Here is a 26,159-nt window from a genome sequence, read left to right as displayed (position 1 = left end):
AGAGCAGCACGAGGTTTGCCCTCCCACAGCCACCCCACCCTGGCCCAGAGGACTTCCCTTGTGTACCTTTGTCCAGCAGTGTTGGGGACAGGGACGTGAGGTCACCAAACTGAAAGAAAAAGGAGTTCCAAGGTCAGTGAGGCTTTGCAGACTCAAAGGGCCAGACCTGCTTGGTGGCATCTGTCACCAAACAATTCCAACAAGGAGAGACCATGAGCATCAGCAGTGCTGCTGGTGGGGAGCAGGAAGCAAAACCAACCACATGTTTGGGGGGAAAAGTCTTTTGTTGCCATTTCAACCTCTGGGCAAACACCACATACAACAACCCAGGGAGGATGGAGCTCTGAAATGAAGGGAGGAATTTCTCCATGTCCCAAGTGATGTCACAGAGCAAAGCATGGTGCCTTTTGTCCAGCCTTTTGCATCTTCTGGGCAAATCCCCCCTCTTGGACTCTCCCTTCATTCCACCTCCCTGCAAGGCCTTTGCAGTCATGCCAAGAGTTGTGCCAAGTGGAACCAGAGAGCTGAGGGTATCTCTGGTTCTGGAGATGTCTCTTTCGATGCCAGGAAGCACCAAATTGCTATCAAAATAATGCTGAGAAGTCATGGGAAGTTGGGCAGGAGCTGAGGAGAGCAGAAGTTACAAAAGCTCTGTGGAAATGGAAGGACACGATTCATCCTCCTTTGCTGGGAAGAATCAGCCTCCTCCCGGAGAACAGGAATATTGCAAGGGTTTAATGAAGGAAAAACCCGGGGGATGAAAGCCTCCCACAGCTGGGTGTTGCAGGAAGCCACTCTCTGCCTTTCATGTTCCTTTAATAGCAATAAAGGCAGAGGTTTTGCAGGAACAGTGGGAACTCAGCGTGCTGCAGTTGGAGCAGTGTGGGAGGGGAAGGCAAAGCAAAACCAAAAGGCTTTGGTTTGGCTCCCTACATGAGCTCCAGGGAAGGAAGAGAACAGCACGACTTTTCAAGGAGCAAATGAGCTCAGGTTTAATCTCACAGTAGTTTCAATATTGCTGTCATAGGTTGATTTGGGGCTTTTACCTCTGCATTTCAGAGGGAGAAACTGGCTGTGGCCTCAGCCAGGCAGGACAGGGCCTGCCTGCAAGCCAGGCACCAGTTGCTGCCTGACTGGTGAAGAAAACAACCCCCCCAAACAGCACAAACAACCCATCATTTCTCTTCTTCACAACAAAACCAGTGTCTGTCTGTGCACGTAATGCTGGAGCCTGCAGGGCCTGAAGAAGCTCACTTGCTGAAGGAACTCTTGGACCTTTTTGCTTCATTTAGTGTTTGATGGCAGCAATCCCAAAGCCAGGGGTTTTTCCACAGGTTATGGAGAGAAGTGTGGGATTCTTTTCCTCCCTCCTCCACACCTCATAGAATCATAAAGACAGCTGGGCTGGAAGAGACCTCTGAGATCATCAAGTCCAACCCTTGGTCCAAGGGTTGATCACCAGCCAATGGCACTCAGTGCCACATCCAGTCTCATCTTGAAAACCTCCAGGGATGGTGAGTCCATCCCCTCTCTGGTCAGCCCATTCCAATGCCTGAGCACTGTCTCTGTAAGGAATTTCTTTCTGATATCCAACCCAAACCTCCCCTGGCAGAGCTTAAGACTGTGCCCTCTTGTTCTCCTGCTGGTTGCCTGAGATAAGAGACCAACCCCCACCAGGGTACAACATCCCTTCAGGCAGTTCCAGACAGTGCTGAGGTCACCTCTGAGCCTCCTCTTCTCCAGACTGAACACCCCCAGCTCCCTCAGCCTCTCCCCACAGCACTTGTGCTCCAGTCCCTTCTCCAGCCTCGTTGCTCTTCTCTGGCCCCGCTCCAGCCCCTCAATCTCTTGCCTGAGCTGAGGGGCCCAGAACTGAACACAACACTCAAGGTGTGGCCTCCCCAAGGCAGAGTCCAGGGGAAGGGTCACTGCCCTGGGCCTGCTGGCCATGCTAGTTTGGATCCAGGCCAGGATCCCCTTGGCCTTCTTGGCCACCTGGGCACACTGGTGGCTCCTGTTGAGCTCCCTGTCCCTCAGTCCCCCCAGGTCCCTCTGCCTGGCTGCTCTCCAGCCACTCTGTGCCCAGCCTGGAGCGCTGCAGGGCTTGGGGTGGCCAAAGTGCAGGACCTGCACTTGGCCTTGCTGAACTTCATCCCATTGGGATCAGCCCATCCCTCAGGTCTATCCAGGTCCCTCTGCAGAGCCCTCCTGCCTTCCAGCCTGTCCAGGTTCTTCTCCAGATCCCTCCAGCCTGTCCCTCTGCAGAGCCCTCCTGCCCTCCAGCCTGTCCAGGTCCTTCCACAGATCTTCCCAATCTACCCAGGTCCCTCTGCAGAGCCCTCCTGCCCTCCAGCCTGTCCATGTCCTTCCACAGATCTTCCCAATCTACCCAGGTCCCTCTGCAGAGCCCTCCTGCCTTCCAGCAGGTCGACACTCCCTCCCAACTTGTTGTCATCTGCAAATTTGCTAATGAAAGCCTCCAAACTCCAAAACCCATGAAGATGTTCCAGGAGCTCAATCCTTGAAACGACTCAGTAAATCCTTTGGCCCAGGTGGTTGTGAGACACGCTAAGGACGCGCAGAGCTGAGGCTGGGCTGGTTTGCAGGGCAGGGGGATGTAACAGGGTGGGTTCTACAGTTGCTGAAAAAGTGAGGCTGAGCACCACTGAGAGCTCAGAAAACACAGGATCTTTATTGACAGGAGCGACTGAATAGCAGGAACCCACAAAGAAGGGAGAGAGAGGGATGGAGACTAAAGACATAAGCCCAAACATGTAAGCACCCACTCACCAAGGAGTTACTCATGTAAGGTTGTCCCACCAACTCAGAACACTCCCCCAAGGCAGGGGTTACATCCTCAAGGCATTGGCAGGCAGTGTTTTTTGGGGAAAAAAACCCACCAATGCCAAGAGCATGAGCCTTCTCACCTTTATTGAGCCTGCTGGTGACATCTACCCAGGGAGGTGAGGCCACCACTCCCCAGTAGAGGTCCCAGGCTCTGCTCTCTTTCTTCCTCTTTCCTCTCCCCCCCTCCACTCTCCTCCAAAGTCTGTCAACCAATAGGAGAGACTCAATTAACTTTAGTTTATGCAAACTCTGTCTCCAAGGTCAAAACCTTCCCTCTATCAGCTTTTGTTCCCTAGAGCTTGGCAGGGAAAGGATAAATCTTCACAGGTGGCACGAGCAAAAACACAGACCAAAATACCAAGAGTTTCAATTCCCGGCACAAGGGGGCTCTCACCTCTCCCATGACGGCGATGGGCGTCTCCCCCGTGGCGTGGGCCACGCGGTGCTCCACCAGGTAGAACATGTACTCGTCGTAGAGCAGGCGGATGAGGTGGAAGGACCCGAAGCTGGCGGCGCTGCGCAGGGTGAGGTCCCGGATCACCATGGAGCTGCAAACCAGCCGGCAAGGACAGTTCAGAGGTGCTGCTGATCCTTAACCCTGAATTCCTGACTCTGAATTCCTGACCCTGAATTCCTGACCCTGAATTCCTGGCCCTGAAGGTGCTGTGGGGTTGTTTGTGCCTCTAACCCAAGAGGGTCAAAATGAGGGGATGGAGCATCCCATCCTGTTTGGGCATGGTGGGGTTTGGACTTGATGGTTTGGGAAGGCTCTTCCAACCTGAATGGTTTTATCCCCACCCTGAAAGCACACAGGAGACACAACACTCCCTTCTGTGCCAGAGCCACAGTTAACCAGTCATGGGTGTAGGGCTATGGGGCGTGAGTGAGTGAGAGAGTTAGTTAGTTAGTTAGTTAGTTAGTTATGGTGGTCAGAAGAGGTCTGTACAGACTCAGGCAGCAGCAGGAACAGAAGGCTTTGAACTTAGAACAAAGAGCTTTATTTTTAGTTACAGCTTCACTTTTTATCTACTCTTGTATACAGCATGTCATCACATAATTGGCTGGTCAGTCCTCTAAGCACACATGGGAATATTCTACTGGCTACAAGGACTGTTACATTCTTCAGGTGGCTTTTTCCTCCTGAAGGGTGCATTCCAAACTGCTTTTCTCTCATGGATACACCTTGAACTCTTTGAGATCAATTCCCTCATCAATAACCTCAGACATCAGAGGATCAACAGACTCACTTTCACCCTTGCAATGGGAGTAAAGACCTTGCCCTTGGCTTTTTTAGGAGCTCTACACATGCCCAAAGCCCAATGCAGAAATACCTCCAAAATGAGAAAGAAAATGTACCTGTAGAAGGACCATTTCAACAGGAACTGCCTGGCTGCCTTGGGGAAGCTGGGACTGCCCTCGTGGTGCTTCAGGACTTGAGTGACAACGTTATCCAGCCAGCTGGCCCACTGGTCCAGAGAGCTTTGCTGCTGCAGAGTGAGCTTGAAATCCTGCTCCAGCTTCTGCACCATGCCCTCCTCACACTGGCACACCCACGAGGCTTGTTCCTGCTCAGGAAGAAGGGTTGATAGTTACTCATGCCAAACCTGCACGGTGGTGTATCCCAACCCAGGAATTCAGCTTCATTTCTAGTAGCCAAGGGCTCCAAATCAGCTCTGAATATTGTCTCCAGTCTCCAATCCACCCACAATACAATATTATTATTAAACTATTTTATTGTTGGTAGGACTTCTTCACTCTTCTGTGAAAGAGTGGTTAAACATGGGAACAGGCTGCCCAGGGAAGTGGTGGAGACACCATCCCTGGAAGTGTTCAAGAAAGAAGTAGATATGGCACTTGGGGACATGGTGGGATTCAGATGAAGGTTGAACTTGATGCCTTGGAAATATTTTCCAACTTTCATGATTGTATGACTCTTATTTACAAAAGCTCCTTACAGAATCACAGAATCAACTGGGCTGGAAAAGCCCTCTGAGATCATCGAGTCCAACCTGTCCCCCACCACCACCTGTCACCCAGACCATGGCACCGAGTGCCACATCCAGTCTCTCCTGAAACCCCTCCAGTGACAGTGACTTCACCACCCCCCTGGGCAGCCCAATCCAAAGTCTGATCACTTTCTCTGTGAAGAATTTTTTCCTGATGTCCAACCTAAACCTCCACTGGCACAGCTTAAGAGCGTGCCCTCTTGTCCTGCTGCTGGCTCCCTGGAGCAGAGCCTGACCCCCACCTGGCTCCTCTCTCCTGTCAGGGAGTTGTAGAGAGTGCCAAGATCCTGCCTGAGCCTCCTCCTCTCCATCTCCCTTTAGAATCACAGAATGGATTGGGTTGGAAAAGACCTCCAAGATCATCAAGTCCAACCCTTGGTCCAACTCCAGTCCCTTTACCAGATCATGGCACTCAGTGCCACGGCCAAGCTCAGCTGAAAAACCTCCAGGGATGGGGAATCCACCCCCTCTCTGGGCAGCCCATTCCCATCCCTGAGCACTCTCTCTGCAAAGAATTTCTTTCTGATTTCCAACTTCAATTTCCCCTGGCACAGCTTGAGCCCCCCTTGTCCTATTGCTGAGTGCCTGGGAGAAGAGACCAACCCCCACCTGGCCAGAACTTCCCTTCAGGTAGTTCTAGTCAGTGCTGAGGTCACCTCTCCCCTATTCAGAGCGAGATGGAAAACTCACCTGGAGAAGCAACACCAAACCCCCACCAAGTTGTTCCTTTAACCACCTTTTGGCACTGCCAACCAGGTGGATGTTGCCAGCAGCCCCCCTGGGCATTCAGGGGGCACCGTTACCTGCACGTTGGCGAAGTCCACGCGGTTGAGGTCGCTGAGCATCTGGTTGATCTGGGAGGTGTTCTGGAGCACCGCCCGTGCCGCCTGCGCCAGGTGGTTCAGGGACGTGTATCGGCGCAGGGTCTGCGCGAAGGCACTCACCACCCCCACCTGCAACACAGCGGGGACACTGAGCCCTGCCACGGGGTAGGAGGTTCAGCAAGGCCTCAAATTAGCAGGCTCAGGGAGTCTGCGTGGATTGGGAGAGACAGGTATTGCCTGACTAAGTAACCAGGGAGATATTTCATACCAGATGATGCAAACCTAAGACATCAGCGCAGGAGTGGGAGGTGTTAGTTCAGTTCCATCATGGCTGAAGTACAGGCAGGATGTGCTCCAGCTGTTCTGCTGTGCTGGGCCCTGCTCCTGCTGCTGCTACATCGTATTTTGTTTGAATTCAGGGAAGTAGAAACATTTTCTTGTTATACTTTCTCTTTCTTGCTGAGTGTCTTTTAGGGTGCTTATAGATCTAGAGTGCTAGAATCTGTTTTCGATGGGGAGTAGGAAGTTATTTCTTGTTATATCTAACTTGTGTGTGTTATATTGTAGTTTTAATTTTCTCTTTTCTGTATAAATATATAGTTAAAGCATAAATCTGGTTTAAGTTTTTTTCCTTTCCTCCCTTTACTCGGTGGAGGGGGAGGGAGGCTCTGACATTCTGTATTGGGGCAGTTGGTGTTTTGCCAGCTCAACCCAAGACACAAGGCTTGCCCAGGGGTGACAGGGTGGGCTCTACAGCTGGAAAAGTGAGGCTGAGCACTGTGGAGAGTTCAGAAAACACAGTGTCTTTATTGACAGGAAGGACCAAATAGCAGGAACCCAAAGAGAAGGGAGAGAGAAGGAGGGAGACTAAAGCAATAACCCAAACATGTGAGCACCTGTTGGTACAGAAAAGTCAAGAGTGAGCAATTCAGATCTATATAAGACCCTGTGAGACTGAAAGCAGCTGAGAATGGTCAAGGCCGCAGCTGCTGCAGACCGGTAGGGAAGAGATCCCTCCCTAGGAGTTCCCAGCAGCTCCCCGGAGGTTTCTCATGGGAACTCCTCAGGTTTCTCACAGCACACCGGAGATGTTCCTGAAAACATTTAGGATGAGTTCATATGAACACTGGACTTGTGAGATCTGCTTTATAACCAGTGGGGATTTGCAGTTAAATGGCGTGAGGTTCAATTTAGCCAACTGAATGTCCTTAACTCTGTATAAACCCTGTGCAGTGTGAAATAAAGGGCGTTCACTTGATCACATCGGTCTGTGTGTGGTGTCCGGTTTCCTCTGCCGTTATTTATTGTTTACTTTAAGCACCCACTTGTGGGGGGTGACAGTGAGTGCACCCCTTAAGGAAAGCTGTTTGGAGTCCTACCTTAAGAGAACAGAGCTACCTGGAGTATGTGTGGTGGCTTGTAACCAATGAGAGGCTGTGGTGTATGTAAGGTGAGTTGGTTAACCAATTATGTAGTGGTTTGTTGGATGTGAGAGGGCAAAAAAGGTGTGGATGTTACTGAGAGTTAGATCTAGTAGGATGTGAGATGATGTAATAGGAACTTCTAGGAACTACTTCTACTTTGAGCTATGAGGATCTGTGTGTTATCTATCTTGAATAAACTCTCTAAGTTGTGAGCCTTCTGATGTCTGCTGTGCCTGAGCTCTTCTGACCGCCATCCACGCTGCGCCCCTGCTCGGGACTAAGAGGTGACCCCAACACCCACTCACCAAAGAGTTACTCACAGAAGGTTGTCCTACCAACTCAGAACACTCCCCTGAAGGCAGGGGATACATCTTCTAGGCCTTGGCAGACAGCAGTGTCCCTGCTGGCTTTTTGGGGAAGAAACCACCAACCCCAAGAGCATGAGCCCTCCCTCCTTTTATTGAGCCCGCTGGAGATGTCTGCCCAGGGAGGTGTGTCCACCACACCCCAGGAAGAGGTCACAGACCTTGCTACTCTCTCTCTCTTCCTCCTTGCTCTCCCCTCCCTCAGCTCTCCTCCAAAGGCTGTCAACCAATAGGAGAGACTCAAGTAACTTTATGCAAACTCTGTCTTCAAGGACGAAGCCTTCACTCTCTCAGCTTTTCTTCCCTAGAACTTGGTAGGAAAAGGATAAATCTTTTCACAGGTGGCATTGGCACAAACACAGACCAAAATGTGAACAGTGTTAATTCCTGACACTGGGCACTGGGCCAGGCACCAAGCCTGGAGGGGTTCACAAAACATCTGCATGTGACACCTGGGCATGTGGTGCCTTGGTGGTGTTGGGGACTCAATGATCTTAAAGGGTCGTTTCCAGCCTAATCCTTGGGTCAAAACAACTCTGTAAATCCTTTGGTTGTGAAACATGCTGAAGGCACAGTGGGGTTTGTGGAGCAACTGGATCTCTTTGGGCACTGTTTGGTTTGGGTTTGTTTGTAGGGAATGAAGGACTTTCACCTCTCCCATGATGGCAGTTGGTTGCCTGGGCAACACGATGCTCCACCAGGTAAAATGTGCTCATCACAGAGCAGGTGAGTCAGGTGGAAGGACCCAAACCTAAATGATTCTATTATTCATTTTCTAAACTATCAGCTTTTCACACTCTGACTCCAGCAGAGACCAGCAAGGTGGGAACAGGCTGCAAAATCCCTGGCTTTAGGAAAGGGGGGTAGGAACCTTGGGCTCCTAATGAACCTCCTGGTTGCTACTGAACCTCCTGGTTGCTACTGAACTTACTGGCTCCTACTCAACCTGCTGGTTCCTACTGGAGCTTGGCAATGCCATTCACTCCGTGAGGGGTCCTGTGCTTTCCAGGACAGACTCATTCCAGGGCAGGGATACCAGGGCAGGGATACCAGGGCAGGGATACCAGGCTCCCCAGGGCAGTGGGCACAGCCCCAAGGCTGCCAGAGCTCCAGGAGGGTTTGGACAACGCTCTGGGGGACAGGGTGGGATTGTTGGGGTGTCTGTGCAGGGCCAGGGGTTGGACTCTGATCCTTGTGGATCCTTTTCAGCTCAGGATATTTGATGACTTCATGATTTTCTCACACAAAGCTTTATCTGCAGTTGCAGGACACAGGAATGGCTCTGTGGACAGAGCAGCACCAGCTCCTGGTGCAAAGGAATTGCCCAACCTGGTTTTTGGTTCAGAATTAATCATTCCACTGTGCTAATCCTGAGAGATGACTAAAACTGGTCAAACTCCAGCAAAGATTTCCAATCTCTGTGGAAAACTGCCACATGCACCCACTCCTTGAGCCCCCCTGCCCACCCTGCTCACCTTGGTCTGCACGACCTCGGGGGGATATTCACTCATGGCATTCATCAGCCACCCTTCCAAACTCTTGGCGAAGTTCCGGATGGCCTGGGTCAGTGTGCCTGCAAAGGAGGCTGCACAGTTAGAAAGGCTGTTCTGGGATATTTCTGGGCACCACTTCCTAGCTTAGCACTGCTGGGGAAAGCACAGTCTGTGGTCTGGTTAGCTGAGAGCTTGGTTTGGCACCAAGGAAATCAGCTGAGTCCTGAGAGACACTCAAATTATTCTTTAATGTTATTACTCTAACTCTTCCCCTTCTTCTTCCCCTTCCCCTTCTCCTCCCCTTCTCCCTCTCCCTCTCCTCCTCCTCCTCCTTCTCCTTCTCCTTCTCCTTCTCCTTCTCCTTCTCCTTCTCCTTCTCCTTCTCCTTCTCCTTCTCCTTCTCCTTCTCCTTCTCCTTCTCCTTCTCCTTCTCCTTCTCCTCCTCCTCCTTCTCCTTCTCCTCTTCTCCTTCTCCTTCTCCTATTCTTCCCCTTATTCTTACTCTTATTCTTATGTGATTGGACTTAATGACCTCAGTGGTCTTTTCCAACCTGAATGTTTTCTACAATTTTCATAATTCCTATTTTCTCTCATCCTCTTCTCATTCATGGCCCTTCTGAGCATTTTTCAAACAGTGAAATCTGCTCTTCAAAGACACCCACGTGCCCCAGCCTGGGACTGCCAACAGTCCTGAGGGGGTCATGGCTTTCCAGTCCTGCTCAGCTTTCCAGTGCCAGGCCCAGCCTAGGGCTGAGCTGAGCTTTTGGGGAGACTGACACATTGTACCCCACTAGGGAGCCAAATCAGAGAGAAAACCTTCTCTGTCCCATCTCTAATCTCCCAAATAAAAGGTGACCCCTGATTTCCAGGAGATGCCAGAGGAGACAGCAAAGATATGATCTCCAAGGAAACATCTCCCAAGGATCACCTGTGCTTCCAGGTGTGTGCAGCCCATGCTTGGACCTGACTCCTGGCCAAAACCAGGAGATGTGGCATGCAAAGCACCACATTTAAAGGGCATGGGAATTCCCAGGGGCCACAAAATATCACCCCAGAGCAAAGCAGCAGGAGCAACATTGCTGCTGCCATGGTATTGTAGCCAAACAAACACCTCTACACCAGTTTTTACACGGGAAATCTTTGTGGGAAGTGGGAACCAGAGGGAGTGAGTCATGTCCCATCCCTGGGAGAGCCCAAGGCCAGGCTGGACAGGGTTTGGAGCAACCTGGGATAGTGGGAGGCAGCCCTGCCCATGGCAGAGAGGTGGAATGAGATGATTTTAAGGTCCTTTCCAAGCCAAACCATTCCATGAGTGTGTTTGCCAGGGCTGGGGGTACTCACTGGGCACCGGCCGGAGCACGTCGGGGATGAGGATCTCCACCAGGGTCTGGTACAGGATGTGGTCACAGCTCCTCATCCACTTGAGGATGGGCTCATACTTGCACAGAGTGATCAGCTTGTCCTTTGGGAGGGTCCCTTCAGGTTCCTCTTCACTGCAGGAGGAGGAAGGGCACAGTGTCAGCAGCAGCTTTGGACTCGGTGCATTCACCACCCTACTTTATTCCCAACCAGTTTTGCAGCAGAGAAAAAGCCTTCAGGTGTCTTTCAAAAGGAAATGTCTGATTGTTTGTACAGGTCTTGTCTCTGCAAAACTCTGGGCAGTTTTCCCTCCTGTGCTTGGCCTCTTCCCTCTGCAGCCTCAGTGCCTTTCACACACTCCTGTCCCCGGGAATTGTCCTTCAGCACAGTCATTTCAGCAGGCAAAGGCTCAGCTGGTTCCTCCCTCCAGCCCCAGCCACTTCCAAGCCCTTCCCACCTCCCTCCTCTCTCCTCTGCTCTGAACCACCTCAGACACAGCACTGGGGACAAAAAGTTTGCAGCAATGTAGGAGCAGATTAGCTGATATTGGGAGACACTACAAACATTTTCAAGGTGTTTAACACCTTCAAATGCTGAATATTTTCATAAGGAAGAAGACTTGGTGTTTGGATGAGAACATATTCCACAGATTTTTGTGGATTTTTTCTTATTACTCAGAGTTGTACTGTTTTTCTTCTGAACAGAAAAAACCCATATGAGTAATCCTTATTTCCTCAGTGGAAGTGGACAGGACAGACTTGGGACAGAAATTTTAAGAGGAAACCTTCACCTTTTCAATTTTCTGTGGTTTCATTTATTTCCACTCCCCTGTCTCTTGGCAACTTGAAATTACCCTGCAACTAACTTGTCTCTGGCAACTCTCAGCACATAAAGATGAGGAAAAGGCACAACAACGAGCCAGGCAGGAGAGCAAAGAGCAGAGTGGCTTCATTTGCCATGATGGGCCTCAAAACACAAGGCCTGGAGAGCCAGGCAAGGTAGGGAGTCAGTCTGGATGCCCCTAAAACCTCAGAGAGTCCCTCAAACCTCAGAGCCAGGGGATGTCACTGGTTCCTGGCAGGGAATCTCTACTATCTCCTCCTGATGGGCACTTGGGAAAGCAGCATCCCCTCCCTGTTCATCTCTGTGGTCTGGATCAGCTCTTGCTCCAGGAGATATGAGGGACATGGATGTACAGACTGAGGATGAGAGGAATTGGCCTCAGTTTGCCCCAGGGGAGGCAGCTTAGATTGGATATTGGGATATTGGGAAAGTCTCTGCACTGAAAGGGTGCTCAGGCACTGGCACAGCTGCCAGGGCAGTGCTGGAATCCCCATCCCTGGGAGTGTGCAAAAGGTGTGTGGATGTGGCACTTGGGGACATGGGTTAGTGGAGAACACGGTGTTGGGTGATGGTTGGACTTGATGATCTTGGAGGGCTTTTCCAGCCTTAATGATTCCATGATTCTCTATCCTCAGAGCAGGCACTTCCCTCAGAGGTCTGAACTCTGTGTTTCCATTGTACTAAACACTTCTGATGCTCTTTGTCCCAACTCTGCAGGGCAGTAAATACTTTTATAGTTGGAAGGGACCATCAGGACCATCCAGTTCAGCTCCTGGCCCTGCACAGACACCCCAACAATCCCACCCTGTCCCTCAGAGCGTTGCCCAAAGTTTCAAGTTCTCCAAAGGACTCAAAAAGCCTTAAGAAGCTGAAAAACACTTCATGCACCTTTAAAAGAAAAATAATGCCCAAGTAATGGAGCACTGAGCAGCAGTGGAAGGCTGGGGAGTACCTGGAAGGCAGAGCAGTGGGACCATCACTAGGTGGTGCCTTTGGACTCCAGAAGGATTGCCAGATTTTCTCGATGTAATGAAACTGGAGGTTCATCACAACATCCAAAGTCACCTGACAACAAAGGACACAACTCGTTAGTGGCTCTGCCAGCCCCCTGTCAACACACACTTCGTGTGCTGCCACTTACAGTGAATAATTTACAGGAAAAATAAGGGAAATGGCATTGTTGGGATAATCAACATGACACAAAACAGGGTGCCTGGCAAAACAATGACATAAAGCACAATATTTGGGTTGTAATTCCTAACAAATCAAGCATTCCCTGTATATTCCAGCTTTGCCTAAGAGTGGGGTGTGAGATGAGCACAGGAATTATGCCCCACATCAGTGAATAAATCAGTTCATCCCCACACAATATTCCAAATAATATTCCAAACCATCACCTCGCAGTGTCGCCTGTAAAGAATCTGCAGAGTTTTCACGTCGTTCACGGTGAAACCTTCTTGTAAGAGCACATTCCCTAAATCAGGGGCTGGGAACTCAGGAAAGACATGGGTTACATCTAGGGAAAAAGACATTGGGAAAGATGGTGAGGGCTGGGAACGCTTGGAATACAGGAGAGCAAAAGGTGCTGCTGTCCCAGTGGCTTTTTCATGTTCCAGTCGGGATGAAACAGGAAAAATGAGACTGACAATCTGTTTTTCTCCCTGATTTGTGCTGGTATTCTGGGAAAAGCAAACAACTGCAGCCCATTTATTCAGTGTGGAAAGCAAAATGTTTTCTTTCTATCTTTTCTGGCTGTAATAAAAGAAACAAGAAAACATTGTCCTCATCTCCCACACTTCCATTAGGTTTTCTCCAAAGCCTGAAAAAACATCTCTCTGGTATTTTGGGAGAACAATGGGCAGTATAATTGGGCAGCAGAGGTGGCAAGAGCTGACAGAGCTGGCTGGGGTTTGCTGCCTCAGCTGGAGGTGAGGGAGACACGTAGATGCAGCACCAGAGGGCTGTCCCACCAGGAGAAGGTCTCCATGGAGAAAGTCTCCAGCTGGATTTGCACTGCAAGCTCTGCAAGACAGAGACCTGCTTTCCTCCCTCTGCCAAGGCTTGGCAGGACCTCCAGTTTTCCATGCAGTTTGGATAAAACCAGATGGATTAAAAACATTCTGAAAGAGAACCAACTCAAGGAAAGCCCTCCTGGGGGCACAGGAGTCAGTAAATAAATTTGCAAGTGTGATGTTAAAAAACCTTCTCAGAATAAACACTGTATGTGAAATATCTAATCCTGTAGATTTATTTGGAAATAAATGCAGAACAGTTGGGGTTTGCTGGACAAGAAAAACCAAGCTAGGTGTGAATAAAGGATGATGAAAGGAGTGTCCTCACCTATGAACTGCTGATGGTGCTGACTCTGGGCAGCCACCGACTGCTCCGGCGTGGTGTGGGGGGTGCTGTTGGAGCCACTCTCTGCCAGGCCATCCACCTTCTGGGCTGCTCTGTACCTAAAGTCAGGGCATGGTTAGGACCCCCACAGGCACCACAAACACACCCATGTCCTTTCCCACATGGCTGAGTGGAGCTGGGTGTTCACTGTGGGACACAGAGGTCACGTTCAGCCACTGAGGGCTGAGCATTTCCATCCCTGACTCAATGAGAAGCTCCTTCTGAAAAGCCTCCCCAAGACACAAATAAAAGGGTTAAGAGGTTTGCCCAAGGTGACACCAAAAACCAAAGATGAGAAGCAGAGCTGGAGCAGCTTCCAGAGCAGACTCTGCCTCAAGGGCTGACTTTTGCATTTACTTCTGTTTGGGAGCTGAAGAAATAAATTCTGCTCCTTCTTCACTCCAGCAACCACCAGAAGTGTCCAAGCTTTCCAAGGCAACTCCAAATCCAAACTCCACATCCCTCTGCACATTGTGTTTGATCTTTAAAATCACTCAGACACAAGACTAACCACAGTACTATTTAACTTGCACTTTTGCACCAAAAAACACCCCTCAAAACCCCCCAAAAACCAGAACCCACCCCAATACAGCACAAGCCCCCAGGTCCTTTACACTGATTTGGCACAAACATCTCCACAGCTGAGACCTTAAACCAGTTTGGCTACAGGGATGCTGGGAAAGGTGGCACATATGGTGGTCTTTGCGACTGGCAAACAGAATAGGCAGATTCCATGGAACTACAGAATAGTTTGGGTTGGAATGGTCCTATATTGGCCATCCAGTCAAGCCCACTGCAGTAAACAAGGACATCTTGCATTAGAACAGGTCGCTCAAACTCTCATCCAAACAGGCCTTGAATATTCCCAGGGATGGGGCAGCCACTGGAAATGTTTTTGGACCCTCCCATGGCTCAGACCAACGCCTGGGTTTGAACTCAAGTTCAACACCCTCCCTTTGCCCCAGGGAAAGCCAAACCCCAGGATTTGGGCTGCTGAGCTCTTTGGGAAGGCCCTGGGAGCCCCTACCTTTGCTTCTGGTGGATGGGCTGCTGCCTCATGGCCATGTACTGGGTGTCCTCCTGCAGGCGGTTCAGCGGCGACTCCGGCTTGAGGCGGATCCCATAGTAGTGATATTTGGAGTTCCCCCTGGAAGCAGCAACGTGGAGATTATCACAGAGCCATAGAATGAGCTGGGCTGGAAGAGACCTCTGAGATCATCAAGTCCAACCCTTGATCCAACCCCACTGTGATCACCAGATCAGGGCACTCAGTGCCACGTCCAGTCTCACCTTAAAAACCTCCAGGGATGGGGAATCCACCCCCTCTCTGGGCAGCCCATTCCAATCCCTGAGCACTCTCTCTGCAAAGAAGTTTTTTCCCATCTCCAACTTCAATTTCCCCTGGCAGAGCTTGAGCCCCCCTTGTCCTATTGCTGAGTGCCTGGGAGAAGAGACCAACCCCCAGCTGGCCAGAACTTCCCTTCAGGCAGTTCCAGACAGTGCTGAGGTCACCTCTGAGCCTCCTCTTCTCCAGGCTGAACACCCCCAGCTCCCTCAGCCTCTCCCCACAGCACTTGTGCTCCAGTCCCTTCTCCAGCCTCGTTGCTCTTCTCTTCTCACTTGGGTTGGAAGAGACCTCTGAGCTCATCAAGTCCAACCCTTGATCCAACCCCACTGGGATCACTCTGGCACTCCGTGCCCTGGGCTGCTGATCCCAGTGGGGTTGGATCAAGACCTGGTGGATTCTCTGTCCCTGGAGGTGTTTCAGAGGACACTCAGTGCCACCTCCAGTCCCTTCTCCAGCCTCGTTGCTCTTCTCTGGCCCCGCTCCAGCCCCTCAATCTCTTGCCTCAACTGAGGGGCCCAGAACTGAACACAACACTCAAGGTGTGGCCTCCCCAAGGCAGAGTCCAGGGGAAGGGTCACTGCCCTGGGCCTGCTGGCCACGCTAGTTTGGATCCAGGCCAGGATCCCCTTGGCCTTCTTGGCCACCTGGGCACACTGGTGGCTCCTGTTGAGCTTCCTGTCCCTCAGTCCCCCCAGGTCCCTCTGCCTGGCTGCTCTCCAGCCACTCTGTGCCCAGCCTGGAGCGCTGCAGGGCTTGGGGTGGCCAAAGGGCAGGACCTGCACTTGGCCTTGTTGAACTTCATCCCATTGGGATCAGCCCATCCCTCAAGTCTCTCCAGGTCCCTCTGCAGAGCCCTCCTGCCCTCCAGCCTGTCCAGGTCCTTGTCCAGATCCCTCCAGCCTGTCCAGGTCCCTCTGCAGTGGAAGGGTCACCCTGGTCCTGCAGTGTAGGTTCTTTTGCCAACACTCCCAACTTCTCCAGGCAATCTGAGTGGCTGAAGTCACGACCTAAGGAATGCCATCCCCCCCTCCACCAGGACATTTAAACCCACTTGTGGCCAAGTTCAGTTTAAAACCAGGTTTAAGCCCAGCCAGGTTTGTTCCATGGCAACTGGGGAAGCTCAGTTTAAATCCAGGTTTAAGCCCAGCCAGGTTTGTTCCATGGCAACTGGGGAAGCTCAGTTTAAATCCAGGTTTAAACCCAGCCAGGTTTGTTCCATGGCAACTGGGGAAGCTCAGTTTAAATCCAGGTTTAAGCCCAGCCAGGTTTGTTCCATGGCAACTGGGGAAGCTCAGTTTAAATCCAGGTTTAAGCCCAGCCAGGTTTGTTCCATGGCAACTGGGGAAGCTCAGTTTAAATCCAGGTTTAAACCCAGCCAGGTTTGTTCCATGGCAACTGGGGAAGCTCAGTTTAAATCCAGGTTTAAGCCCAGCCAGGTTTGTTCCATGGCAACTGGGGAAGCTCCGTTTAAATCCAGGTTTAAGCCCAGCCAGGTTTGTTCCATGGCAACTGGGGAAGCTCAGTTTAAATCCAGGTTTAAGCCCAGCCAGGTTTGTTCCATGGTAACTGGGGCAGAGGAGGCAACTGTTACAATACAAACTATTATTCAACAGAATGACAGAGACCACAGGGGACACTTTGCTATTGGATCAGGGTTTAAGGACTTGCTTTTTCCATAAAAACAAACTTCCATCTTTATCAAGGCTTGGAGAAAACCAAGCAGACAACTATGATAAGAAGAATGTCTTTGTGTTGCCAGAATTTTCACAGCAACAGCTTTGATGTGGTTTTGTTCTTGGAGTTGCTAATTTCTGTAGGTTTTGGGAAAACTGGAAGCTTTCTGGGAGCACAGGGGGCTGTAGCTCTTCCTCCTTTGCTGCTGTGATGCTCCTGAGGGGAATGTGACTCCACCACATTAGAGAGATGTGTTGGTTAAAAGTTTTTCCACCACAGTGGAATTTTTTCAATCCCAGTGAAATCTGAGAAATTTGAGACAGGACTATTTGTCAAATTGGGTTCTTCTTTTGCTGGGAGAATTTTCCCTTTTCAGGGGGCCAGTTCAATTGTTCAGTCACTGTACCAAAGGTTTTACAGACACCACGAGTTCAGCCCTGTCTTAAGTGATTTCAAGTGCCTGCAAATTAAATAAAAGCTGCCTTTATAATCTAAAATTCTAATGAATAAGACACTAATGGTGGCCAGGTCTGTCCATGCTTCCTGAGGTTCCCTGTCTCCTTCTCAACCTGCACATCTGCAGTTTTATGTGGGTTTTACCCTCACTTGTTTTTCCTTTAATCCTTGATGTGATTAAAGAATTTCTCTCCCTTAAGAAAATTATTTCAGAGCTTGTGCACTTGACCCAATCTAAAGAAATCCAAACTCTCCCCTGCTCTTCCTATGACAGTCACCTCCACATTCCAGCTGTGCAATGCCCTGAACACATCTGGGTTTGTTCTTGTTTAAAAGCTCAAATATCTAAGCTTGAATTTTATAATAAAATCTTACACAATCAGGGAAATCACTCTTTCTCTGTATACCACCTACTTTTTTATATTACAAGCTGGGATAAGGTGCACACTGAGCTGGGCAGGAGCTCTGGGGGCTCCCTTGAAGGACACACCTGTAATTACAGGAGTGTATTTTCTTTTGTTGTAACATCCTACAGATTTTTGGTGGTTTAAAAGAAAAAAATCTTCTCACAAGACTCAACCTGATGCTCTGAGGATTTCAGAAATAAACCATTTAAAACTTTAACAGCTTGTCTGCATCAAAGGTTCTGTCCTGGAGGATCTTCACTGGACTCAAAGGGAGAAATGGCTTTGCTGAACCAGAATTTGGGTGACAGCGACAGCAGTGAGGATGAGTGACCTCCCCTTGGTCAGACAAGAGAGAATCCTGGAACATCCTGAGCTGGGAGGGACCCCCAAGGACCACCCAGTCCAACCCCTGGCCCTGCACAGACAACCCAACGATCCCACCCTGTCCCCCAGAGTGTTGTCCAAACCCTCCTGGAGCTCTGGCAGCCTTGGGGCCGTGCCCAGTGCCCTGGGGAGACTGGGCAGTGCCCACCACCCTCTGGGGGAAGAACCTTTCCCTGAGATCCATCCCAACCCCCTGGCACAGCTCCAGCCATTCCCTGGGTCCTGTCCCTGGTCCCAGAGCAGAGCTCAGGGCCTGCCCCTCCACCTCCCCTCGGGAGGAGCTGTCAGTCAGACTGAGCTGTCAGTCAGACCAGGAGATCCCGGCTTTGGGATCACTGCCAGGATGGAGAGGATCATCCAAACCCTCCTGGAGCTCTGGCAGCCTTGAGGCTGTGCCCGCTGCCCTGGGGAGCCTGGTCAGTGCCCACCACCCTCTGGGGGAAGAACCTTTTGCTGAGGTCCATCCCAACCCCCTGGCACAGCTCCAGCCATTCCCTCAGTTAATGGGACACTAAAGGGACGAGAAGAATCCTCGGTTCAAACCAAACTTATTTTCCCACAGGATCACAGTTGGTTCTTTCTGTCTATCTCAGAAGAACAACTTGTGCCTTCCAAAGGATGCTCAGCAGGTTCTTAGACCACCTGGGAGAAGCTGTAGGTGGGTTTGTTGGGTTTCTTTCCAATGGAGATGCCCACCAACCTGGTGCCCAGGCGCCGGGTCCTCAGCCCCATGAACACGGAGCGGATGAGCTTCCCGAAGGACGCGGCATTGACGGGGTCCAGCTTGTGCTCCTGGCAGTGCCTCAGGTAGTAGTTGTAGAGGGAGCTCCTGGGAAGGCTGACACCTTCTGCTGTCTCATAGTTATCCAACAGCCACTGGAGCTTTAGGGATGGGAAAACAGAGAACAGGCAAGTCTCAAGAGGGCTGAGCCGAGAAGGGTCTGCCCTCAAACATCTGGAGCCCGTCGGAGTTCAGGAGAACTTACTGCTGAGTAGTTAATTAATACAAGTTAATTTGCACAACTTAACATTTATAATTCATCACTTTTAAGGATGGCAAAAGCCCCCCCAGCCCAAAGGTAACAACCCAAATCAAAATGCTGCTGGATCTTGCATTGGAACACACTCAGTGTCCACCTCGGACTTGGCTGAATTCCTGCAGAGCCAAAATGAAGCTGTAAGAACTTGTGTTTGCCAAGAAAACAGCTGTTAAGATACTGCCTAAGAGGAAGAAATTTTCAGGGAAGCAAATCTGCTGCAAAGTCTTTATTAATTTGAAGATTGGCGTGGCTGAAACTGCTCCCTTAACAATAAAATGAATGGTTGCCAAAGCAACCTTCAAAATCTGAGGGGATCCATCTATTTTGCAGAATTTACTGCCTGATCTTCTGACATTTCCCTTGATTAAAATTTGAAATTAATATCAATTATTTAAACCTAGACAGTCTGAAAGGGCAGGCCCAGCACACAGGAATTAAAATGCAAAACGACAAAGCCCCTCTTAAAGCCTCCTTTAATTGACCAAATGACTTCAGCATCAATGAAATAAGTGTTGTATTAAGGGAATTTGGGAAGGAACTGGATGTACAAATGGACTAAACCCACCAGCACTGGTAAGAGCCCTTTCATTGTCCCAGGGAATGTTTGGGATTAACATTTTCCAGGCTCCCCTCTCTGCCCAGACCTCCATCCCTGTGTTGGGAGCCTCAGCTCTCCCAGAACCAGATTGGTGGCAAAACCCCTCAGGGTGTGGATCCCAAAACATCAGCCACACCATCCTCAGCTCCCCCAGAACCAGCTGCATTCCCACCAGACTGGAGGCAAAACCCCTCAGGGTGTGGATCCCAAAACATCAGCCACACCATCCTCAGCTCCCCCAGAACCAGCTGCATTCCCACCAGACTGGAGGCAAAACCCCTCAGGGTGTGGATCCCAAAACATCAGCCACACCATCCTCAGCTCCCCCAGAACCAGCTGCATTCCCACCAGACTGGAGGCAAAAACCCCTCAGGGTGTGGATCCCAAAACATCAGCCACACCATCCTCAGCTCCCCCAGAGCCAGCTGCATTCCCACCAGACTGGTGGCAAAACCCCTCAGGTGTGGATCCCAAAACATCAGCCACACCATCTCCTTACAACCAACAGTTCAAGCAGATTTTGGAATCAGGCACAAACTCCATCTCTGTCCTCCCTTTTTCCCCTGAGGAAACTTTAAGGTCCCAATCCACCACAAAATTGGGGGGTTCCATTAGTGGCAGCACAGCCTGAGCTGTGGTGACATCTCTGTCACTTCACTCCACTGAGTTCTCTTCACATCCCACTTCACTCTCCCAACAAAGGCTTTTCAGCACCTTCACTCGGAGTGCTCTGGGTCTCATTCACAGATCCAAAGTTGAGCTGCTGCTGCTGCTGCTGCACAGAATGAGCTGAAGGCAAAGCTCTGCAGTTAAAATTATCTCATTCAGCCTGGAGAAGGCTCTGGGGACACCTGAGAGCCCCTTCCAGGGCCTAAAGGGGCTCCAGGAGAGCTGGAGAGGGACTGGGGACAAGGGATGGAGGGACAGGACACGGAATGGCTTCCCATGGACAGAGGGCAGGGCTGGGTGGGATATTGGGAAGGAATTCCTGGCTGGGAGGGTGGGCAGGCCCTGGCACAGGGTGCCCAGAGCAGCTGTGGCTGCCCCATCCCTGGGAGTGTCCAAGGCCAGGTTGGATAAACTTGGAACAACCTGGGCTGGTGGGAGGTGTCCCTGCCCATGGCAGGGGGTGGGATGAGATGATTTTTAAGAGCCCTTCCAACCCAAACCATCCTGGGATTCATGAATTGGGTTTGATCCAAATCAGCCCCAACTTCCAGTGAGTGGACCCCTCAGTCCTGGTGGCCTTTGGAGCAGACCAGGACCTTTGGGGCAGACCAGGATCTTTGGGGCAGACCAGGATCTTTGGGGCAGACCAGGACCTTTGGGGCAGACCAGGACCTTTGGGGCAGACCAGGACCTTTGGAGCAGACCAGGACCTTTGGAGCAGACCAGGACCTTTGGGGCAGACCAGGATCTTTGGGGCAGACCAGGACCTTTGGAGCAGACCAGGACCTTTGGGGCAGATCAGGACGTTTGGGGCAGACCAGGATCTTTGGAGCAGACCAGGACCTTTGGGGCAGACCAGGACCTTTGGGGCAGACCAGGATCTTTGGAGCAGACCAGGACCTTTGGGGCAGACCAGGGGCTGCCACAGCTGGAAGAAGAACATCTCCTGGCCATTTTTCCTGCTTTTCACAGAGCTCCTTGTCACCCTCCCCCCCTCCCTCACCACCTGAGACACTCCCTGATGTGACACCCCACAAGTACCATCCTGACCTCCAAATCCCCCCAGATCCAAGAGATGGTCTTTGCTAATGATCCCCAAAGGTCCTCTGTGCTGTCACCTGCAGAAGGGACATCCCTGGAAGCCCCAGAAGTCCCTCTGGAGCCCTGAGCCACCCCCACCCTTTCAGTTCTCTCCAACAAAAGTGATTTTGACACAAAAAACCAGCAGGAACTTAGTTTGAAGTAGCCCAAATCTGTGCTGATTTTGACCCATCCCTTACAGTTAAAAGATTATTGCTTAAGGTTCTTTCAAATTATTAAACCATTTATTTTATTTATCTTCTGGAAGTTACTCAATGTGTATCAGCAATTTATTTACTAAGCCTTAAAAAAAATAAAAAAAAGTTGCATATTAGAATCATAGAATGGATTGGGTTGGAAAAGACCTCCGAGATCATCAAGTCCAACCCTTGGTCCAACTCCAGTCCCTTTACCAGATCATGGCACTCAGTGCCACGGCCAAGCTCAGTTGAAAAACCTCCAGGGATGGGGAATCCACCCCCTCTCTGGGCAGCCCATTCCAATCCCTGAGCACTCTCTCTGCAAAGAATTTCTTTCTGATTTCCAACTTCAGTTTCCCCTGGCAGAGCTTGAGCCCCCCTTGTCCTATTGCTGAGTGCCTGGGAGAAGAGACCAACCCCCAGCTGGCCAGAACTTCCCTTCAGGCAGTTCCAGACAGTGCTGAGGTCACCTCTGAGCCTCCTCTTCTCCAGGCTGAACACCCCCAGCTCCCTCAGCCTCTCCCCACAGCACTTGTGCTCCAGTCCCTTCTCCAGCCTCGTTGCTCTTCTCTTCTCACTTGGCTTGGAAGAGACCTCTGAGCTCATCAAGTCCAAGCCTTGATCCAACCCCACTGGGATCACTCTGGCACTCCGTGCCCTGGGCTGGTGATCCCAGTGGGGTTGGATCAAGACCTGGTGGATTCTCTGTCCCTGGAGGTGTTTCAGAGGACACTCAGTGCCACCTCCAGTCCCTTCTCCAGCCTCGTTGCTCTTCTCTGGCCCCGCTCCAGCCCCTCAATCTCTTGCCTCAACTGAGGGGCCCAGAACTGAACACAACACTCAAGGTGTGGCCTCCCCAAGGCAGAGTCCAGGGGAAGGGTCACTGCCCTGGGCCTGCTGGCCACGCTAGTTTGGATCCAGGCCAGGATCCCCTTGGCCTTCTTGGCCACCTGGGCACACTGGTGGCTCCTGTTGAGCTTCCTGTCCCTCAGTCCCCCCAGGTCCCTCTGCCTGGCTGCTCTCCAGCCACTCTGTGCCCAGCCTGGAGCACTGCAGGGCTTGGGGTGGCCAAAGGGCAGGACCTGCACTTGGCCTTGTTAAACCTCATCCCATTGAAATCAGCCCATCCCTCAAGTCTCTCCAGGTCCCTCTGCAGAGCCCTCCTGCCCTCCAGCCTGTCCAGGTCCTTCTCCAGATCCCTCCAGCCTGTCCAGATCCCTTTCCAGGTCCCTCCATCCTTCCAGCAGGTCGACACTCCCTCCCAACTTGGTGTCATCAGCAAATTTGCTGCTGATGGACTCAATCCCCTCATCTAAATCATCACTAAAGATGTTAAACAGGACTGGACCCAACACAGACCCCTGGGGACACCACTGGTGACCAGCTGGATGCAGCTCCATTCACCAGCACTCTCTGGACCCTCCAGCCAGCTCCTAATCCAGGAGAGGGTACACCTGTCCAGGCCATGGGCTACCAGCTTTTCCAGGAGTATTACTATAGAAAATTTAGCTATAAGTAAAACCCTCTCATTTAAATGTGATCCTGGACATTTTTATTCTAATTCCTGGTATTTCTAGAAGATTTCCTTCATCTTCCAGCTTCCTTCTCCTGCAAATGTCTTTGTATATTCCTTTAAACATTACAGAGTTTCACAATATGAACTCCCACTGTTGAATTAGAAATCTATTATGAAACACACAAAAGAGCTTGAAACAGAAATCTGCCAGGGTGGAAATAATTTCCCAAACATGATTTTTGCTTTTCCTGCATAGTAAGAACAGCTAAAGCACTTAAAAGGAGAATATTGAGGATTCCTTCCATTTGGATCCCTCATTCAGCTTATTTTCTGAATTTTGTGTGACAACAAGATACTCTCCAGTTTTATTTCTCTTTATGCCTCAATCAGGTTCCAATAAAACTACCACTCTGCAGCCAAATGCTGCTCTTTGTCACAGCCATTACAGGGGAACATTTAATTTTCATTTCCACCTTAACTTTATTTCTTCTGTTTGCTTTCCTTAAAAAAATATTCCTTAGCAAAAACCTTATCCTTGTTTGCTCCAAAAATGGCTTGTTAAGGATGTCAAAAATCAGGGCTGGCTGAGGAGATTAAACCCTTTTTTTTTCCCCCAAAAATCCAGGTTTGGAGAGTTTCTTATGGGCATTTCTAGGAAATATAAAACCCCCCAGTGAGCAGCAATTTGTGGTTCATATTTCAGGTGTTTGCAGCAGGTTCTAAATCAGGTTCAGTCCAGCTCAGAGTTAGGACAGAGCCATTCAATCCCAGCAAAGAATTCCAGTGGGGTTTTTTTTGGGCTCACTTTGTGGTTTTTTGGTACTTCAGTTTACAGGCAGTGAGGAAAAATGACATTTTCCTCCTATTCCTGTGATATCCAGGATATGCAGGAGCCACAGGGCCTGAGGTTACAGCACCCAACTCCTCCAGCTTTGGGCAGTTTTGTACAAAAATTGGAGTTAATTTTTCTCCAATTTCTTTGCATCACCTGCAAGTTCATAACTGGCAATTAAATAATGATCTGCCCTCCCCTGGGCCACTCAGGGACAGTCCCACAGTGACATTATTCCACCAGAAACATCCTGTGGGTCTCTGGGTACAACATGAGCTTCACCTCCCACCTTTGAGATTCCAAGTGCACTTAAATAAATAACTTTGAAGCCAAATGAAGTAACCAAGTGTGGCTCCATTTCACCTTTTCTTTGGTCAAATGTTTTTATGTAAAAAAACACCTCTTGCCTGAGATACCTTTAATAAAAAAGAATTACAGAGATTTCCTGCCACAAACATCTGCTGATGGCAACAAAACAAACCATGACCCCAATAATTAACACATCTGCAAAATGCCAAATTGCAAATGAGGGAGAAATCACAATGAAAAGCTCTGCAGACTCAAAGCAATTAAGTCCCAACTAAGTGCAATTAGCATCATCTCCTCACTTCCTCCTGCTTTGGTCTCAGGCCTGACAAATCAGTCACCTGCTGCTTTCTCTGGGCCTCCTGCACCAGCCTGGCAGCCTCAGGAGTCAGCCCCGTGGAATTTGGGATGGGAATCCTCTGTCTGGTGTTTGCTTTCCTTTTTTACCATGAAAAGGTGGGCAGTGAAACACCCCTTGTGCTGGGGAAGAGGCAGGGAGAGGTTCTCCTGCTGCTCTCACTGGGGTGTCCCACACCCTGCACTGCTCTGGCCACCTCCAGTCTCCAGGTGGTGGCTGCTCCATCCCTGGGGACATCCAAGGCCAGGCTGGATGGAGCCCTGAGCACTCTGGGCTGGTGGGAGGTGTCCCTGCCCATGCCAGGGGGGTTGGCATGAGATGGGCTTTGAGCTCCCTCCAGACCCGGCCACTCTGGGATTCCATTCCAGCCTCCCACTCCATCAGGGCTCACCTTCATGGGAGTTCAGGTCCCTCCCTCCACTCAGGAGAGTCCTGAGAACCTCCCCAGGCAGAGTCTGCAGAGCCTCCCTGGGCAACCAGATGATGCCAAGCTGAAAGGGACCCCCAAGGTCATCAATCCAACCCTCAGGTCTGCTCAGGACCATCCCAAGAGTCACTCCCTGTGCCTCAGAGGATCATCCAAACCCTCCTGGAGCTCTGGCAGCCTTGGGGCCATGCCCACTGCCCTGGGGAGCCTGGTCAGTGCCCACCACCCTCTGGGGGAAGAACCTTCCCCTGAGATCCATCCCAACCCTCTTCTGAACAGCCCTGAAATTCCACCACCTCTGGAGGAGACTGGATCTTCAGCCTGGTCTGGTTCTTCAGCGTGCTGCATAGAATGGATTGGGTTGGAAAAGCCCTCTGAGATCATCGAGTCCAACCCTTGCTCCAACTCCAGTCCCTTTACCAGATCATGGCACTCAGTGCCACGGCCAAGCTCAGCTGAAAAACCTCCAGGGATGGGGAATCCACCCCCTCTCTGGGCAGCCCATTCCAATCCCTGAGCACTCTCTCTGCAAAGAAGTTTTTTCTGATGGATCCAACTTCAATTTCCCCTGGCAGAGCTTGAGCCCCCCCTTGTCCTATTGCTGAGTGCCTGGGAGAAGAGACCAACCCCCAGCTGGCCAGAACTTCCCTTCAGGCAGTTCTGCACTTCTACCCTGCAGGAATAGGTTGGATATCAGAACAAAATTCTTTGCAGAGAGAGTGCTCAGGGATTGGAATGGGCTGCCCAGAGAGGGGGTGGATTCCCCATCCCTGGAGGTTTTTAAGGTGAGCCTGGACATGGCACTGAGTGCCATGATCTGGTGATCAAAGTGGGGCTGGATCAAGGGTTGGACTTGATGATCTCAGAGGTCTCTTCCAACCCAGCTGATTCTATGATTCTGTTATTCCAGGACAAGGGTGGGAGGAACTATCAGAGGCTGGATTGGGCCCCAACTCCCTCCTGCACAGCCTTTGCTCAGGTGAAATCTTCTCCTCTTTCCTCTGCACTTTTCCTGGATTTTTTCAGACCTCCTTCAATGCCACCCCATGAGCCACCCATCCTGCCCTGTGCTGGACAAACAAGAACAATCCTGCAGAGAACCCAATCCTGGGATGGACCTGCTCAGCACTCAGGGCTTGGCACAGCCTGGGATGGGAGTGATGCAGGAGGTGCCCAGAACAGGGACTGCCAACCTGACCCTGCAGGTTTATTTTTCCAACTCCAACCAGAAACCTTCCACTTCCACGAGCTGAAATAAGGACTGAGCTCCCCCAGGAGCCCTGGCCTGGAGTCTGACACCAGACTG

At 50.8% G+C, this 26,159-nt stretch overlaps 1 protein-coding gene across 7 annotated transcripts in view; it reads right to left on the bottom strand.

Annotated features, from left to right (window-relative positions):
- The window catches only part of RFX2 (regulatory factor X2), an 88,592-nt gene that overhangs the window by 3,476 nt on the left and 58,957 nt on the right, over positions 1 to 26,159 (bottom strand). For all 7 annotated transcript variants that reach the window (XM_071578121.1, XM_071578117.1, XM_071578118.1 and 4 more), the window contains 11 exons: positions 18,528 to 18,709; positions 14,586 to 14,705; positions 13,502 to 13,617; positions 12,559 to 12,677; positions 12,114 to 12,226; positions 10,301 to 10,452; positions 8,942 to 9,039; positions 5,657 to 5,806; positions 4,204 to 4,412; positions 3,242 to 3,395; positions 67 to 109 (listed from right to left, as the gene is read on the bottom strand). In XM_071578121.1, coding sequence (XP_071434222.1) covers positions 67 to 109; positions 3,242 to 3,395; positions 4,204 to 4,412; positions 5,657 to 5,806; positions 8,942 to 9,039; positions 10,301 to 10,452; positions 12,114 to 12,226; positions 12,559 to 12,677; positions 13,502 to 13,617; positions 14,586 to 14,705; positions 18,528 to 18,709 — 1,456 coding nt within the window. The remainder of the gene's footprint in view (positions 1 to 66; positions 110 to 3,241; positions 3,396 to 4,203; positions 4,413 to 5,656; positions 5,807 to 8,941; positions 9,040 to 10,300; positions 10,453 to 12,113; positions 12,227 to 12,558; positions 12,678 to 13,501; positions 13,618 to 14,585; positions 14,706 to 18,527; positions 18,710 to 26,159) is intronic.

This window comes from Pithys albifrons, chromosome 27, assembly GCF_047495875.1.
Source record: "Pithys albifrons albifrons isolate INPA30051 chromosome 27, PitAlb_v1, whole genome shotgun sequence".
Lineage (NCBI taxonomy): Eukaryota > Metazoa > Chordata > Aves > Passeriformes > Thamnophilidae > Pithys > Pithys albifrons.
Note: the sequence above shows the minus strand (reverse complement) of the source record. Positions and strands in the feature narration are given on the sequence as shown.